The sequence below is a fragment of the Schistocerca serialis genome, chromosome 1 (genome assembly GCF_023864345.2).
Source record: "Schistocerca serialis cubense isolate TAMUIC-IGC-003099 chromosome 1, iqSchSeri2.2, whole genome shotgun sequence".
In the NCBI taxonomy this organism is placed as follows: Eukaryota; Metazoa; Arthropoda; class Insecta; order Orthoptera; family Acrididae; genus Schistocerca; species Schistocerca serialis.
In genome coordinates this window covers 786,220,747-786,237,805 of record NC_064638.1, presented here as the reverse complement: position 1 = coordinate 786,237,805, position 17,059 = coordinate 786,220,747, and the positions used below count along the sequence as shown (strand labels likewise).

The following is a 17,059-nucleotide window of genomic DNA, read 5'->3' as shown; positions in this document are numbered from 1 at the left end:
TTTGTCTAGAAGTGAGATGTCCTTTCCTTTTCGCCCAGTGGTCCATTTACAATCACCGGCGTGATTTCACACAGCATTTCCACCTTCAGCGGCCTTTTGTAACAACGAGGTGGCACTCTTGGACTCACCCATTATTGTGGCCACAGTAGTGACATTTCGTCCAGATTCGAGCCGTGTAACTGCTCGTTCACGGTCCTAAGTACTCAAATCAGGTCCTGCAGCACGGAATATCGCACTAATCGGTTCCACAGGAACCTTCGTCGAACAATGTATTGCGTGAACTGTCGAATGCATACAGAGCATTAGTGCACAGTTTTCGATGCAGTTAACGCATCCCGTCCTTTGTATTTGCTTTCACTAGCATTGGTTAGGTGTTATCTGATACAAAGTCTTACACAGCGTCAAACATAACATCCATTCTGTAATTTTAACTCGTAGCTTCCTGTCTGGTAACAATATGTTCTTTAGCCAAGGAAGTTGTAAAAGTTTCTCACATACCCATATCAGGGAACTTCACAAAATCGACAAGTTGGTTACTGATATCTTTGTTCTGCGCTTCTGATTTGGCAGATAACTTCCTTACATATCTTGATTCTGTAATTGGATCTCAACCAAAATAAACTGTATTATTGTTGTTCACAATAATATTGGTTTTTGCTTTGTAGTTTTCTCGCACATTGAAATTATGGTTGAATTCTCGATAATTACAAATTTCCGCTTTGTTAAAAATTCCAGCAGAATCTTGTATTTTATCCAGGTCTATGTGCTACCCCTCACATGCCACCCCTAGTTCGATACCAGATAATCTGTAGCACTGTGTTACATAGACTGATGTTTCTGTGCACGAGAAACGGTAGTTTCGCCTTTGCCCTGTCTCAGAGAGATCAACTTTGAGAACTGACCATGTACAGAGCTGTTAAATACGCTACACATTTTGTTATTTAGTATTACAGATCATCCTTTCTCTTTGCTGACCAGTAGTTCAAATGATATGAATACATGGTGTCTGTTCTTTCGTAGATGTCCAAAAGAAGAGATACCACGCGGTATCCGCAGCTGTGATACATACTATGTAAACTGAAGATGGACGGGGGAGAAAGGAAAGTAAAGGTAAGGATTTATAGATGTCACCCGCATTCGGCCTTTATGCTGAATCTGCGTCTACGAGTGAAAAATGTGTGCTAGAATGGGATTCGAACACGGGTCCTCCTTCTTACTCAGCAGATGCGTTAACCACTGTGTCATCTGAAAGCAGAGATTATCGCTGTAGTGTTGCCAAGCCACGTCCACACTTATCAGCACCAATCCGCGCTCCCTCTCCATGCCCTCTGCACAAGCGTCTTTGAGATTCCCACGTAATTATGCACCTGTACTGTAGGTGGTGGATTCATTTCCCATCAAAATGAGTCAGCTATAGGTGGGAATATTGGTTGGCTGAGAGGCTTACAGAGCACTAGTTAACGTAACTGCCTAGTAAGCGGGAGATTCCAGGTCTGAATCCAAGTCGTGATGCAGCTGGCATCAATAGTTCCTTCCCTTTCCTTACTTTCTCCACCCTCCTCTTTCAGTTTACGTAACACCAGTACAAAGCTGCCCCCTCTGACAGGAACCTGATACATGTGCGGTCCGCATATCCGTAAAATTAGAAGTAAGACAAGAGCGAAATTGAACTGATCAACAAATCTCGACTTGTCTGAGGCCTTGCTGACTAAACATACGTACACATCTTAGCACTGTCCCCTTGACATCACACACATGCAGTGAACAGGAAAGAGAGAGTGGTCAGAGGGTGCCCAAATTTCTGTGATATCAAGAGGGCATTGTGGGACGCAGAGAACAAGTAGGCAGCCCGGGGGTACATACTGATTGGCAGTTTCATTATAATGGACAAGAAAATACTGGACCATGATTGGGAGATTTAAATTCACGTGTCTTGGTTTATCTCTCTGACACTTATTTCCATGAAGTTGGTGTGGTATAGGAGAGATGAGGGGAGGGAGGTTGCTGATCATTTATTTCTGTTCTCGAGTACCAGGGCCTCCACTTCTGGACTGTCCATTCTTCGCAGAGAGATGGTCTGCCTCTCCGTTTTTCGTCATTCAGATTTTTTTAACCAGACTGGGAGTGTCTGAGCATCAAACCACTGTGTCATAATGATGGTGCATTGTTGCTGTACAATTCCACTAACTCAGAATTCAGTATTATTTCCCTTAAAATGCAGAGGACGAAGTACTGCATGATATTTTTGTTTTTATAATGGACTGCGCTGTTTTGTTTGGGCTGCTCTAACGTCGTGCTACTGTACTGTAAGGCTAAGATTTCAATGTGTACCAGAACTGTAGTCATACACTGCAAACAAGTATTTTTTTACGTAACTTCGATTTTTCGAGTTGATAATTAGTGCTTTATGATCATCCCTCGTATGAACATCATAAGCATGAAATGTTCAGCATCTTTCCTCAGAGTCTGAAGTGCTACCACAATTTGGTAGCCCAACATTGCAGTTCTTAGGTACACGATTTATCGGCTCCACAGTTTATCGGCTCCGTGGGCTATGCCGTTGTTCTTCTGACTTTTTCTCAGTTCTGTTGTCAAACATGTAGTTGTGTGGTACATAAAGGTGACACAAATAAGCAAAATAGCAAATGATTTTCAAACAGTAGTTTGTAGAAGCGTGCACTCAAATTTCGAAGAAATAGCTTCACGTTTTCTGGAGTTACTTAAATTTGTTGTCGGTTTTCTTTAATCTGAAAATACGAACGTTTCCCTGAAGTTTAGCAAGCAGGTCTGTCTTACACGACAGCCGGCACGGCTGACTCACCTTCCTGGGTAAGAGACTCGAGCAGCCGGTCGCCAGCGCCTACCGTGGTCGCCTCGGTGCTGGTGCTTGTGGGTTCCTCTGCTGACGTCACGGGCGCCGCAGCAGCAGGTGCAGCCACGGCCAGCAGTAACAGGAGCAGCATCTGGAGGGCCCTGCACCTCGTGCGTGCAATTGGCGGCGGGCCACTGTATCCACACATGGCTGTAACATTCATATAGGCACTGTACAACTAAACACCCAACACTTCACAGAAGCGACGCCCGCTGACAATCATTAAAATTGCAACTCCGGATGAGAACGCGAATAAAATTTATGTATTTTGTTATGCAGTATAGTACGAAGGATAATTGATTTTATTTGCAGATGATTTGGTAGTATACAGGGTCCGAATTTTATACACGGTGTGGCATGTATGGTAGCAACAAGTGCCCAAAAGGGGCTGACCATCAAACTCAGCAATGACAGCTCCCATACACGAATACGTCCGTCGTAATGTTGTACACAGAATTAGGGCTCGTCTGAAAAGATGATGTGGTGTCACTCAGGGTCCAGTGTTGTCACCTCTCTGCTGGCACGTCAAGAGAAGTATAATAATGATCGCTGTGCTGACAATCGGTGGTGTTCCAGACGTCGTCACACTTCAGTTGCTGGAAACAAGCCCATTACCTGACTCAGGGTACGTTACGTCGATGTATACTCCTACACAGCTGCATGTATAGCTCTGAGCTCTCGTGCGCTAGTAGCGTGGGGACGTTGACACCCTGCAAGGAGTTGATAATGAGCAACTGAGCTCATTGATAGCATATACACATGGCGGTCATGAAATCACATCCAACGTGGGCGGAAATATCGAGGAATGACTAACAACTGTGTTGATATGTAGCAGTTCTACCACGGTGGAGTTACTTCATAAACGAAGCATAACGCGATCTTCATACAAACTATCCATATTCTAATGCGATTTCTGAATGATAAATTGGCTGCGTAAACATTTCTTGTAGGTTCCTGTACTCCTGACTCCTTTGTGTGATTACGCTGAAATGCTAATCGTTTACATATCCAAGCATCTAGTACACTTTACGCCAATTGGTCGTTTCATGGTGTTGCCATTTTAGTAATCATCAGTGTGAAATCATCGTCGCCTACATTTCTGTCTCTTAGCAAAAAGCACAACTGAAAATGAGGAAACAAACAGTTGACCCTTGTTGTGGAAAGAACAAATATCATTGCTGTATGTATTGTGATTTATTTTTGATTCCAATTGTAACAGTTGCATGCTTAATAAAAAATAAAAAAATGGAAATGAGCTTTTGGCGTCATTGGCCGGGAGGCCCCTTACGAGGCAGGTCCGGCAGCCGTGGTGCAGGTCTTATTACATTCGACGCCACATTGGGTGACCTGCGCGCCGGTGGGGATGAAATGATGATGAATACAACACAATACCCAGTCCCTGAGAGGAGAAAATCCCCGACCCAGCGGGGAATCGAACCCGGGCCCATAGGACGGCAATCCGTCACGCACTGACCACTCAGCTATCGGGGCGGACGATATGAAATAAAATTACACATACGCGTGGCTATCTCACCAGCATTTTCTAGCATATGTAGACTTTTCCCAGTTATTTTGGATGAATGCATTTCGAGATTAAAGTTAAAATGCAAGTCCACCGTGGTTCAAAGTCACTACACTATCACTAGCCAAATTTAATACACGTTATTCCCTATAAAAATGGAACTTAAATGTGGATACAGTAGATCAGCATCTTAAAAATATTTACCATTGTTAACTGCTCATAAGAAACTATGGAATTTGCTACTTATTTGGTCTGAAGAAATACAAGTCATATCGTAAGGGAACTGGTTGAAAATAAGGTTGGCAGTGTGTAACTGGCATACCAGCACACATAGCATCTAAATTAAGGGCTAGTCTTTTGTACGAAAATAGCTCCAGTAAACAGTAAACCTATTGCAGGTCCAAGGTCGAGTCCGGAAAGGAGGCAGAATCTAGAGTAGGTCATTTACCGAAAAATGGTGAGACGGTAGGTGTCCCAGTCCTTGAAACCAATTTTTACTCTTTGCCCATTATTAATGTTACTGTCAGTTCTAAGGGCTAGTCTTTTGTAGGAAAATAGCTCCAGTAAACAGTAAACCTATTGCAGGACCAAGGTCGAGTCCGGAAAGGAGACAGAATCTAGAGTAGGTCATTTACCAAAAAATGGTGAGACGGTAGGTGTCCCAGTCCTTGAATTCAATTTTTATCCTTGCCCATTATTAACGTTATTGTCAGTTCTAACATACATACTGGTAAGTAAGATCTTTCATTTAAGTAAGAAATGCTTTCTACAGTCATACCCTTATTGCTATAAGTAACAGATTCAATCTTCATCTCTTAATAGAATACTATCAACGGCCTTCGGACACTTATAACAGGTAATTCTCAAGATAGAACCACAGTAACCTATTTATTTGTTGTTATACTTTTGCACAATGACTTCAGTACTGTTGTCCTACTTAACATATTCATTGTCTTTTGGAAAATTACACGTTTTATCTGCAACGAACGAGATTTATTTCCTTTATTTTTGCCCTACTGCCAGTGTATTCGCACGACTTTGTGAAACTTCTTAACTTCATGGAAGTCTTGCGTGTAGGCCATCTAATGCCCCAATCACATCTACGTAGAGTCCTCGGGAACTGAGTCGTACTGCCGTGTTATATTGTAAATTCCCAGCACCAAATTTTATGTGAATCCTAATACATTCTTCAACATTGCACGATGGTAAAAACATAGATGCATTTGCTGTAGTCGTCGCTCCGATTAAAGCAGTGGACAGTTCTTGGTTCATAAACAACAAATACAAGAATTGATTCGCTACTTGCACTGGCGTATTAGAATGGTCAGTCCTTTACTCGGGAAACAGTTGTTTTATCTAGGAGTGCTTCTCCAAGCGACATGTGTCGTGGACTTTGATTCGTATCCACAAATTTGATGTTCGTCTTTGTTTAAAATGGTATACATTACATTTCTGAGTGCCGGCAGCTGTGGCCGAGTGGTTGTAGGCGCTTCAGTCTGGAACCGCGCGACCGCTGCGGTCGCAGGTTCGAATCCTGCCTCGGGCATGGATGTGTGTGATGTCCTTAGGTTAGTTAGCTTTAAGTAGTTCTAAGTTCTAGGCGACTGATAACCACAGATGTTAAGTCCCATAGTGCTCAGAGCCATTTGAACCATTTTTTTTTTCATTAGATGACTTTCCCTCAGTTACTACGAAAGGTAATTACTACGAACGGTAACCTTTTTGACAGGAAATCACGAATCCAGTCGCACAACTGAGACGAGACTCCATAGGAACGGAATTTAATTAGAAGTCGCTTGTGAGGTACAGTATCAAAAGCCTCTGGTAATCAAAAAATATGGAATCAATTTGACATCCTCTGTCAATAGCACTCATTACTTCTTGAGAAGAACGAGCTACTTGTGTTTCAAAAGAACGATACTTTCTGAATCCTTGTTGGCTGTTAGTCAATAAATCGTTTTCTTCGAAATATCACATAATGTTCGAAAGCAGTATATGTTCCAAAATCTTACTGCGAATCGACATTAGCGACATGCATATGTAAGTCAGCGGATTACTCTTACTTCCATTTTTGGGTACTGGTGTGACTTGTACAACTTTCCAGTCGTTAGCTATGGATCTTTCAACGAGCAGTCGCTTGGTATGATTGCTAAATTGCTAAGTATGGAGCTATTGTATCAGCTTCCTCTGAGAGGAAACTGACTGGTATGCAATCATGACCGGAATCCTTGATTTTCTTAAGTGATTCATGCTGCTTTGTACTCGTGCTGGCAGTTGTTCTTGGTTCGAATTCTGGAATATTTACTCCGTCTTCTTTGTCGAAGGAATTTCGGGAAACCATAATTACTAATTCTGATTTAGTGACATTGTCATCAGTAACGTCACCAGTGTTGACGACCAGTGATGGTTTAGATTGTGTTTTTTCGCTGGTGTACTTTATATAAGACCAGAATCTCTTCGGACTTTCTTACAGATTTCGAGACAGAGTTTCGTTATAGAAAGTATGAAAAGCATCTCGCACTGAAGTTTGATCTACATTGCGAGCTTCTGTAAAACTTCGCTTTCTTTTAAATTTGGTAGGCCATTTTTCGTTGCTTTTGCAACAGTGTGCTATCCTCTTTACTGTACCACGGGGGGATTCCAACGTACCTTCTGAGTGCGCTAAGTCGCATAACGTGGTAGTGATATCACCGATCTGCTAAGGTCACCATGTTTATGGACTGCACGACTTATAGTGCTATAGTACCATTGAAGCATACCCTCAACAAAATAAGCACACAAATTTCTCATCATGTCTAGGATACTAGTGATGGCCACAGTACGTGCTCAGAGAGAAGGCCATATCTTAGTTGTCACTTCCTGCCCGCCTTTCATCGTTTCCTGATGGTGTTTTATCTGCCTCCTAGAAGGTAAATAAGTATCACACCTGTAAGATGTCACTTCTTTAGCTCCTTCAAGGTTACAGTTTCATGCAGCAACGTCATACCATCGTTTGAGATTACACGTATTAGCTTTGTTTTACGTATATCTAATCAATTAAATCTCGTAAGACCATTCTTTGAAGACTGCAAATTCTTTCCAACATTCCATTTGTTTTTCTCAATATAGATTTGCTGCGCTGTTTTATTGCTGTCTCCGCCATAGCATAGGAACCAGAATGTCGTGACTGTTCAGTTCGCAAGGAAAACGAAAACCCAGGAAAGCAGCAATCCGTTCAACTTTGTGGTTATCAGGTGTTTACTAGCATAATTCGTTAATCACAGTTTCATGCAAAACATTAGGAGGAATCTTTAGAAAGTTTTTCGACGGTTTACATATAGTGAAACGCAGGTATTGATGATATTTTTCGTTAGTTTTCTGTACAAGATCCTTATTGTCTACACATGGACGGCTACATTCGTAATCTTCATGAGCATTCGTCAATGTAATCGCAAACGAACGATACCACTCACGCACAACACTTTCATTCATCACATTTGATCCGCATAAACCACAAAATTCACGATAAATGTCAACAACTTTAAGAATTTTTTCCAATAAAATACTATATTACAGAGCAGATTTCACATTTGGTGAGATTTTCAGTTGCAGTGCTCATTTTGAACGGTCACTGTACGCGGACGAAAGCCACATGGCTTTGCCGGCCGAAGTGGCCGTGCGGTTAAAGGCGCTGCAGTCTGGAACCGCAAGACCGCTACGGTCGCAGGTTCGAATCCTGCGTCGGGCATGGATGTTTGTGATGTCCTTAGGTTAGTTAGGTTTAACTAGTTCTAAGTTCTAGGGGACTAATGACCTCAGCAGTTGAGTCCCATAGTGCTCAGAACCATTTGAACCACATGGCTTTCTCTCCGTCGTAACTGTAACAAAGAAATGGTTCAATCTGACACGACGAAACACGCCCTGAGATTTTTTTTACAGCAAGAATACACCGAAAGAAAGACCCCGTCAAAACTTTAACTGCTAATATGTACAACAATTTTTTTTAAAAAAAAATGTTGAATACTGCCAAATTCGTAACTCGCCAGGTGCTTGGAGACGTATACAGAACTACCGGAACTGTAGCGGACTGTGCGTGCACAATATTGCAGGTGCATATCCTGGATTTAGAGATTTAGGAACCAGGTTTTAAATTGTAGGACATTTCCAGGGGTAGATGTGAACTCTGACCACAATCTATCGGTTATGAACTGTAGATTAAAACTGAAGAAACTGCAAAAAGGCGGGAATTTAAGGAGATGGGACCTGGATAAACTGACTAAACAAGAGGTTGTACAGAGTTTCTGGGAGAGCATAAGGGAACAATTGACAAAAATGGGGGAAAGAAATTCGGTAGAAGAAGAATGGGTAGCTTTGAGGGATGAAGTAGTGAAGGCAGCAGAGGACCAAGTAGGTAAAAAGACGAGGTCTAATAGAAATCCTTGGGTGACGGAAGAAATATTGAATTTAATTGATGAAAGGAGAAAATATAAAAATGCAGTAAATGAAGTAGGCAAAAAGGAATACAAACGTCTCAAAAATGAGATCGACGGTAAGTGCAAAATGGCTAAGCAGCCATGGCTGGAGGACAAGTGTAAGGATGTAGAGGCTTATCTCACTAGGGATAAGATAGACACTGCCTACAAAAAAATTAAAGAGACCTTTGGACAAAAGAGAACCACTTGTATGAATATCAAGAGCTCAGATGGAAACCCAGTTCTAAGCAAAGAAGGGAAAGCAGAAAGGTGGAAGGAGTACATAGAGGGACTATACAAGGGTGATGTACTTGAGGGCAATGTTATAGAAAGGGAAGAGGATGTAGATGAAGATGAAATGGGAGATACGATACTGCGTGAAGAGTTTCATAGAGCACTGAAAGGCCTAAGTCGAAACAAGGCCCCGAGAGTAGACAACATTCCATTAGACCTACTGACAGCCTTGGGAGAGCCATTCCTGACAAAACTCTACCATCCGGTGAGCAAAATGTATGAGACAGGCGAAATATCCTCAGATTTAACGAATAATGTAATAATTCCAATACCAAAGAAAGCAGGCGTTGACACATGTGAAAATTACAGAACTATCAGTTTAATAAGTCACGGCTGCAAAATACTAACGCGAATTCTTTACAGACAAATGGAAAAACTGGTAGAAGCCGACCTCGGGGAAGATCAGTTTGGACTCCGTAGAAATATGGGAACACGTGAGGCAATACTGACCCTACGACTTATCTTAGAAGCTAGATTAAGAAAACGCAAACCAACGTTTCTAGCATTTGTAGACTTGGAGAAAGCCTTTGACAATGTTGATTGGAATACTCTCTTTCAAATTCTGAAGGTGGCAGGGGTAAAATACAGGGAGCGGAAGGCTATTTACAAATTGTACAGAAACCAGATGGCAGTTATAAGAGTCGAGGGACATGAAACGGAAGCAGTGGTTGGGAAGGGAGTGAGACATGGTTGTAGCCTCTCGTCGAAGTTATTCAATCTGTACATTGAGCAAGCAGTAAAGGAAACAAAAGAAAAGTTCGGAGTAGGAGTTAAAATCTGTGGAGAAGAAATAAAAACTTCGAGGTTCGCCGATAACATTGTAATTCTGTCAGAGACAGCAAAGGACTTGGAAGAGCAGTTGAACAGAATGGACAGTGTCTTGAAAGGAGGATATAAGATGAACATCAACAAAACCAAAACGAGGATAATGGAATGTAGTCGAATTAAGTCGGGTGATGCTGAGGGAATTAGATTAGGAAATGAGACACTTAAAGTAGTGAAAGAGTTTTGCTATTTGGGGAGCAAAATAACTGATGATGGTCGAAGTACAGAGGATATAAAATGTAGATTGGCAATGGCAAGGAAAGCGTTTCTGAAGAAGAGAAATTTGTTAACATCGAGTATAGATTTAAGTGTCAGAAAGGCGTTTCTGAAAGTATTTGTATGGGGTGTAGCCATGTATGCAAGTGAAACATGGACGATAAATAGGTTGGACAAGAAGAGAATAGAAGCTTTCGAAATGTGGTGCTACAGAAGAATGCTGAAGAATATATGGGTAGATCACATAACTAATGAGGAGGTATTGAATAGAATTGGAGAGAAGAGAAATTTGTGGCACAACTTGATTAGAAGAAGGTATCGGTTGGTAGAACATGTTCTGAGGCATCAAGGGATCACCAATTTAGTATCGGAGGGCAGCGTGGAGGTTAAAATTCGTAGAGGGAGACCAAGAGATGAATACACTAAGCAGATTCAGAAGGATGTAGGTTGAAGTAGGTACTGGGAGATGAAGAAGCTTGCACAGGATAGAGTAGCAAGGAGAGCTGCATCAAACCTATCTCAGGACTGAAGACCATAACAACAACAACATCCTGGGTTGACGACGTATCAGTAAACAGATGGCACGACTCGACATGATCGTAATTTGTAAAGCGAATTTCAGTTTTCGTTGACGGTTTCTCTGATACAATTGTCCCAGTTACTGTTCACTCAAATCTGTAACTTATTTAATGTTCATAATAATTAACAGTTCCCTTTGCCGTAGTGTAAGTGTTAACAATGAAGATCAAACTGAAATAATACTCATTGTGTTTAACGATTAACGTTAAGCAGTGTACAAGCCCGGTTTTGCCTCGTAAAATCTGATCGTGAATGTATAAATGGAAGAAAGGCTTACACAAAGTAATAAATATGCTCCAAAATGGAACTCGTAAAACTGTATAAGAATAACTGTCCAAAAGATTTACTGTAAAGTATCACAATACTGTCCCATTATCCCCATTAATAACCAACATACACCCCTGAACTTAAATAAATGTCGTGAACAACAGTTCGTTAGATGAGTCTTCCAGGTGCTCGTGAGAGGCAATGCAGCGTTACAGATGGTGATTTACTAGACTGGGTCCTCCAAATCACAACTAAGATCAAAATTGCTCATTTCAAAGTTCTCTCGACATGGTTAAGCAGTTTCAAGAACTTATACCGTGTATGAAGTTAAATAACAACGAAGTTAATTTCAAATAGAAATGTAGAGGTGGCGCCATTAATTGATAACTCAAATGAAGACGAAGTTTGGGGTTATCGCCACATATGCTCTGTCCCACGCCGATCAGCCAGGTTTCGTAAAAGAAGTGCGAGCAAACCGAACTTCATTATTTCGAGGCCAAGAAAACAGGATCTGTTGCGCAATCAATTTATGACACATTCATACACAACAAAAACAATGACAACTACGAGTGGGTTACTGTTTCCGCAGCTTTATATGTGTCTTCAGGGACACCAAAGCATATTAGGACCAAAAATAAGAAAGGATTGTTTAGTGGCAGTAACCTTATTATCGATGTATCAAAATCTTGGAAAATGAAATTGATGGTTTACAAACAGCTCGTTTGAATTATACTTGAGAAACAGAATGCAAAATATTGTGCTGAATAATTCAGACATGTTGGAAAGATACAAAATTTCAGTGATTGGAGTAAAAAAAAAAAAAAAGAGTCACAAATGTAGTCCTTAAGGGTTCAATTTTGGAACCACTGCTATTCCTTATGTATGTATGACCTTGCACATAACATTCAACAAGGAAAATTGGTACTTATTGCAGACCTTATCAGTGTTATAATAAATCTCATTAGAGAGAAATCAATAGAAGAGTTAGTAAATAATATTTTCCAAAGAATTATTAAGCGACACTACGACATTTTTACTCTGCAGCGGAGTGTGCGCTGATATGAAACTTCCTGACAGATTAAAACTGTGTGCCGGACGGAGACTCGAACTCAGGACCTTTGCCTTTTGCGTGCAAGTGCTCTACCAACTGAGCTACCCAAGCATGATTCACGCCCCGTCCTCACAGCTTTACTTCTGCCAGCATCTCGTCTCCTACCTTCCAAACTTCACAGAAGCTCTTCTGCTAGTTCTGCAAGGTTCGCAGAAGAGCTTCTGTGAAGTTTAAAAGGTAGGAGACGAGATGCTGGCAGAAGTAAAGCGGTGAGGACGGGGCGTGAGTCTCGCTTGGGTAGCTCAGATGGTAGAGCACTTGTCAGTGAAAGGCAAAGGTCCCGAGTTCGAGTCTCGGTCTGGCACACAGTTTTAATCAATTATTAAGCTATTCTCTGAAAATGAACTCTCTCCCCCTTCCCTCCGAACTTTGAAAAAACGCACTACTTTGTAGAACAAATAGCCCCCCACCCCACCCATGAACCATGGACCTTGTCTTCAGTGGGGAGATTTGCATGCCTCAGTCATACAGATAGCCGTACTATGTGTGAAACCACAATGGAGGGGTATCTGTTGAGATACCAGACAAACGTGTGGTTCCTGAACAGGTGCAACAGCCTTTCCAGTAGTTGCAGGGGTGACAGTCTGGATGACTGAGTGATCTGGACTTGTAACGTTATCCAAATCGGTCTTATTGTGCTGGTACTGCAAACAGCTGGAACTGTAACTTTTCCTGAGGAAATGCAGCTATATTGTATGGTAAATTGATGATGGCATGTTTTGGGTAAAATATTTCGGAGTTAAAATAGTCCCCCATTCGGATCTCAGGGCGGGAACTACTCAGGAGGACGTAGTTATCAGGAGAAACAAAACTGATGTTCTACAGATCGAAGTACGGAACGTCAGATCACTTAATCGGGTAGGTAGGTTAGAAAATTTAAAAAAGAGAAATGAATAGGTTAAAGATAGATACAGTGGGAATTAGTGAAGTTCGGTGGCAGGAAAAGCAAGACTTCTGCTCAGGTGAATACAGAGTTATGAATACAAAATCAAATAGAGGTAATACAGAATTAGGTATAATAATGATAAAAAAAAGTAGGAACGCGGATAAGCTACTATGAACATCGTAGTGAACGCATTATTTTAGCCAAGACAGACACTGAAGCCCACACCCACTACAGTAATATAAGTTTGTATGCCAACTACCTACGCAGATGAGTGAGAGATTGAGGCAATGTATGATGAGATAAAAGAAATTATTCAGATAGTTAAGGGAGACGAAACTTTAATTGTCATGGGGGACTGGAATTCGATAATAGGAAAAGGAAGAGAAGGAAAAGTAGTAAGTGAATATGGACTTGGGGAAAGGAACGAAAGAGGAAACCGCCTGGTGGAATTTTGCACAGAGCATAATTTAGTCATTGCTAACACTTGGTTTAGGAGAAAGTTGTATACGTGGAAGAGTCGTGGAGATACTGGAAGGTTTCAGATCGATTATATAACAGTTACACAGAGATTTAGGAACCAGATTTTAAACTGTAAGACATTTCCACGGGCAGATGTGGACTCTGACCACAACTTACTGCTTATGAACTGCAGATTAAAACTGACGTACCTGCAAAAAGACATGAATTTAAGGACATGGTACCTGTACAAACTGAAAGAACCAGAGCTTGTATAGGGTTTCATAGGGAGCATTAGAGAACGATTGAAACGAACAGGGGAAAGGAATACAGTTGAAAATGAATGGGTAGTTTTCAGAGATGAAATAGTGAAGGCAGCAGAGGATCAAGTAGGTAAAAAGACGAGCGCTAATAGTGATTTTTGGGTAACACAAGAGATATTGAATTTAATCATTGAAAGGAGAAAACATAAAAATGAAACGGGATACAAAAGTCTATACGATGAGATCGACAGGAAGTGCAAAAATGGCGCCGGCCGAAGTGGCCGTGCGGTTAAAGGCGCTGCAGTCTGGAACCGCAAGACCGCTACGGTCGCAGGTTCGAATCCTGCCTCGGGCATGGATGTTTGTGATGTCCTTAGGTTAGTTAGGTTTAACTAGTTCTAAGTTCTAGGGGACTAATGACCGCAGCAGTTGAGTCCCATAGTGCTCAGAGCCATTTTTTTGCAAAAATGGCTAAGTAGGATTGGCTAAAGGACAAATGTATGGATGTAGAAGCATACATCACACTGTCTACAGGACAATTAAAGAGAGTATTCGAGAAAAGAGAACACATTTATGAATATCATTAACTCAGACAGAAAACCAGTTCTAAGCAAAGAAGGAAAAACAGAAAGGTGCAAGTTGTATGTACAGGGTCTATACAAGGGAGACGTAATTGTGGAAATGAAAGAGGACGTAGAGGAAAATGAGAAGGGCCATATGGTACTACGTGAAGAATTTGACAAAGCACAAAGACTTAAGTCGAAACAAGGCCCGCCGGCCAGAGTGGCCGAGCGGTTAAAGGCGCTACAGTCTGGAACCGGACGACCGCTACGGTCGCAGGTTCGAATCCTGCCTCGGGCATGGCTGTGTGTGATGTCCTTAGGTTAGTTAGGTTTCTAAGTTCTAGGGGACTTATGACCACAGCAGTTGAGTCCCATAGTGCTCAGAGCCATTTGAAACAAGGGCCCGGGTATAGACAACATTTCGTTACAGCTGCTGACGGCCTTGGGAGAGCCAGTCATGACAAAACTCCTCCACTTGGTGAGAAAGATGTATGAGACAGGAGAAATACCCTCAAACTTCAAGTAGAATACTTTAGTTCCAATTCCAATGAAATCATGTGCCGACAGGTGCGAAAATTGCCAAACTATCAGTTTAATAAATCACTTTTGCAAAATACACGAATCCTTTACAGAAGAATGAAAAAACTGGTAGAAGCCGACCTCGAGGAAGATCAGTTTGGAACATGCTAAGCAATATTGGTCCCACGACTTCTCATAAAATATTAAGCAAAGGGAAACCTACGTTTCTAGCATTTGTAGACTTAGAGGAAGCTTTTGACAATGTTTACTGGAATATTCTCTTTCAAATACTGAGGGTAGCAGGGGTAAAATACTGGGAGCGAAAAGGTATTTAGAATTTGTGTGGAAACCAGATGGCAGTTATAAGAGCCGAGGGGCACGAAAGGGACGCAGTGGTTGAGAATAGAGTTAAACAAGGTTGTAACCTATCTCTGATGTTATTGAATTTGTATACTGAGCAAGCAGTAAAGGAAATAAAAGAAAAATTTGGAATAGGAATTAAAGTTCAGGGACAAGAATTAAAAACTTTGAGGTTTGCCGATGATATTTTAATTCTGTCAGAATCAGCGAAGGACTTGGAAGAGCAGTTGAACGGAATGGACAGTATCTTGAAAGGAGGGTATAACATGAACATCAACGATGACAAGACAAGGACAATAGAACGCAATCTAATTAAATCAGGTGATGCTGACGGAAGGAGATTAGGAAACGAGACACTTAGCGTAATAAATGAGTTTTGCTGTTTAGGAAGCAAAATAGCTGATGATGGTGGACGTAGAGAGAATATAAAATGTGGACTGACAATGGCAAGAAAAGCGTTTCTGAAGAACAGAGATCTGTTAACATAGAGTATAGATTTAAGTGTCAGGAAGCACTTTCTGAAAATATTTCTGTGGACTGTAGCCGCGTATGGGGGTGAAACAGTGTAGACAAGAAGAGAATAGAAGCTTTTGAAATGTGGCTCTACAGAAGATTGCTGTAGATTAGATGGATAGATCACGTAACTAACGAGAAGGTACTGAACAGAATTGGGGAGAAGGGAATTTTGTGGTAAAACCTGACTTAAAAAAAAGATGTGTTATTAGAACAAATTCTGAGGCATCAAGGGATCACCAATTTAGTACTTCAGGGAAGCGCGGAGGCAGGGAGGTGGGGGAGGGGGGCTCGTAATGGGAGACCAAGAGATGAATACACTAATCAGATTCGGAAGGATGTAGGTACCAGTTGTTACTAGGAGGTAAAGAGAGTTGAACATGACAGAGCAGCATAGAGAGTTGCATCGAACCTGTGTTTGAACTGAAGACCACAACAGCAACAACAACAAATGGTCTTATCAACAATTGGTGTACCACATGAGCAGGAGTCAGTAAGACGGTAGAACGCTTCAAATTTTTAGTTTTACATATTGATGCAAATTTGAACTGGAAGAAGCATATTACTGAGCTTTTCAGTACTCAAAAAAAATTTTTTTTCATCATTTGCCCAGTAAAATATAATGTCTTCCAGCTGACGAAGCAAGTGTTAAATTCAATTTAAAATCATCTCTCCTGGAGAGGTCCTTCTATGCCGTTGACGAATTTGTACTGAAAAACTCGTAGAAAAATAAATGGAAAAAAATAAAAATCTCATTGTTAAACGTAGTTGCATGAGTAGGAATAAAGTAATAATATGTTCATTAACGTTAACACTGACCATATGTACATATCCTATAAACTGATTCGTTCCACATTATTTCGATAAATGTATCATTCAAATTATCTATGGAACATGTAACGAACTAACTAATTAGGAAAGAATTTTTAACATTTCATTCCAAATGGTTTATAACCAGTTGTGGAAATTAATTCGTTGCTTCTGTTGGACGCTTGGCCTGGACATAACGATACCTCTGTCGCGCAAGAGGTAAACGAAACGATTTTGATACAATTCATATTAAACACGGAACAATCAGTGTGACTCCCAATAAAGAATTTTTTCGACTGAAGAAATTATTTTTAAGGAAGTTGTCGACAACATGACTTCCGATAGCTTCATGTCATTTTAGGTTTATTAGGAGAACAGTATTCCCAAATTTCAGTCATTTGTGCAATAATCACCCTAAGCATGCTGTACGATAATCATATAAACGTCCAAGATCATTTCTTACTACACAGCAAATCCGTATAAATAAGACTAATGATTGCTGTGGTACATGGAAGCATTAATTTTTCTTTCGTCATGTATATCTAATGTAAG

The 17,059-nt window shown here is 41.0% G+C and overlaps 1 protein-coding gene across 2 annotated transcripts in view; it reads right to left on the bottom strand.

Moving 5' to 3' along the window:
* LOC126458228 (uncharacterized) overlaps nt 1–17,059 on the bottom strand; it is a 44,461-nt gene that overhangs the window by 14,399 nt on the left and 13,003 nt on the right. For both annotated transcript variants that reach the window (XM_050095134.1, XM_050095127.1), the window contains exon 2: nt 2,822–3,022. In XM_050095134.1, the coding sequence (XP_049951091.1) occupies nt 2,822–3,020 (199 nt within the window). In that variant the 5' untranslated portion in view covers nt 3,021–3,022. The remainder of the gene's footprint in view (nt 1–2,821; nt 3,023–17,059) is intronic.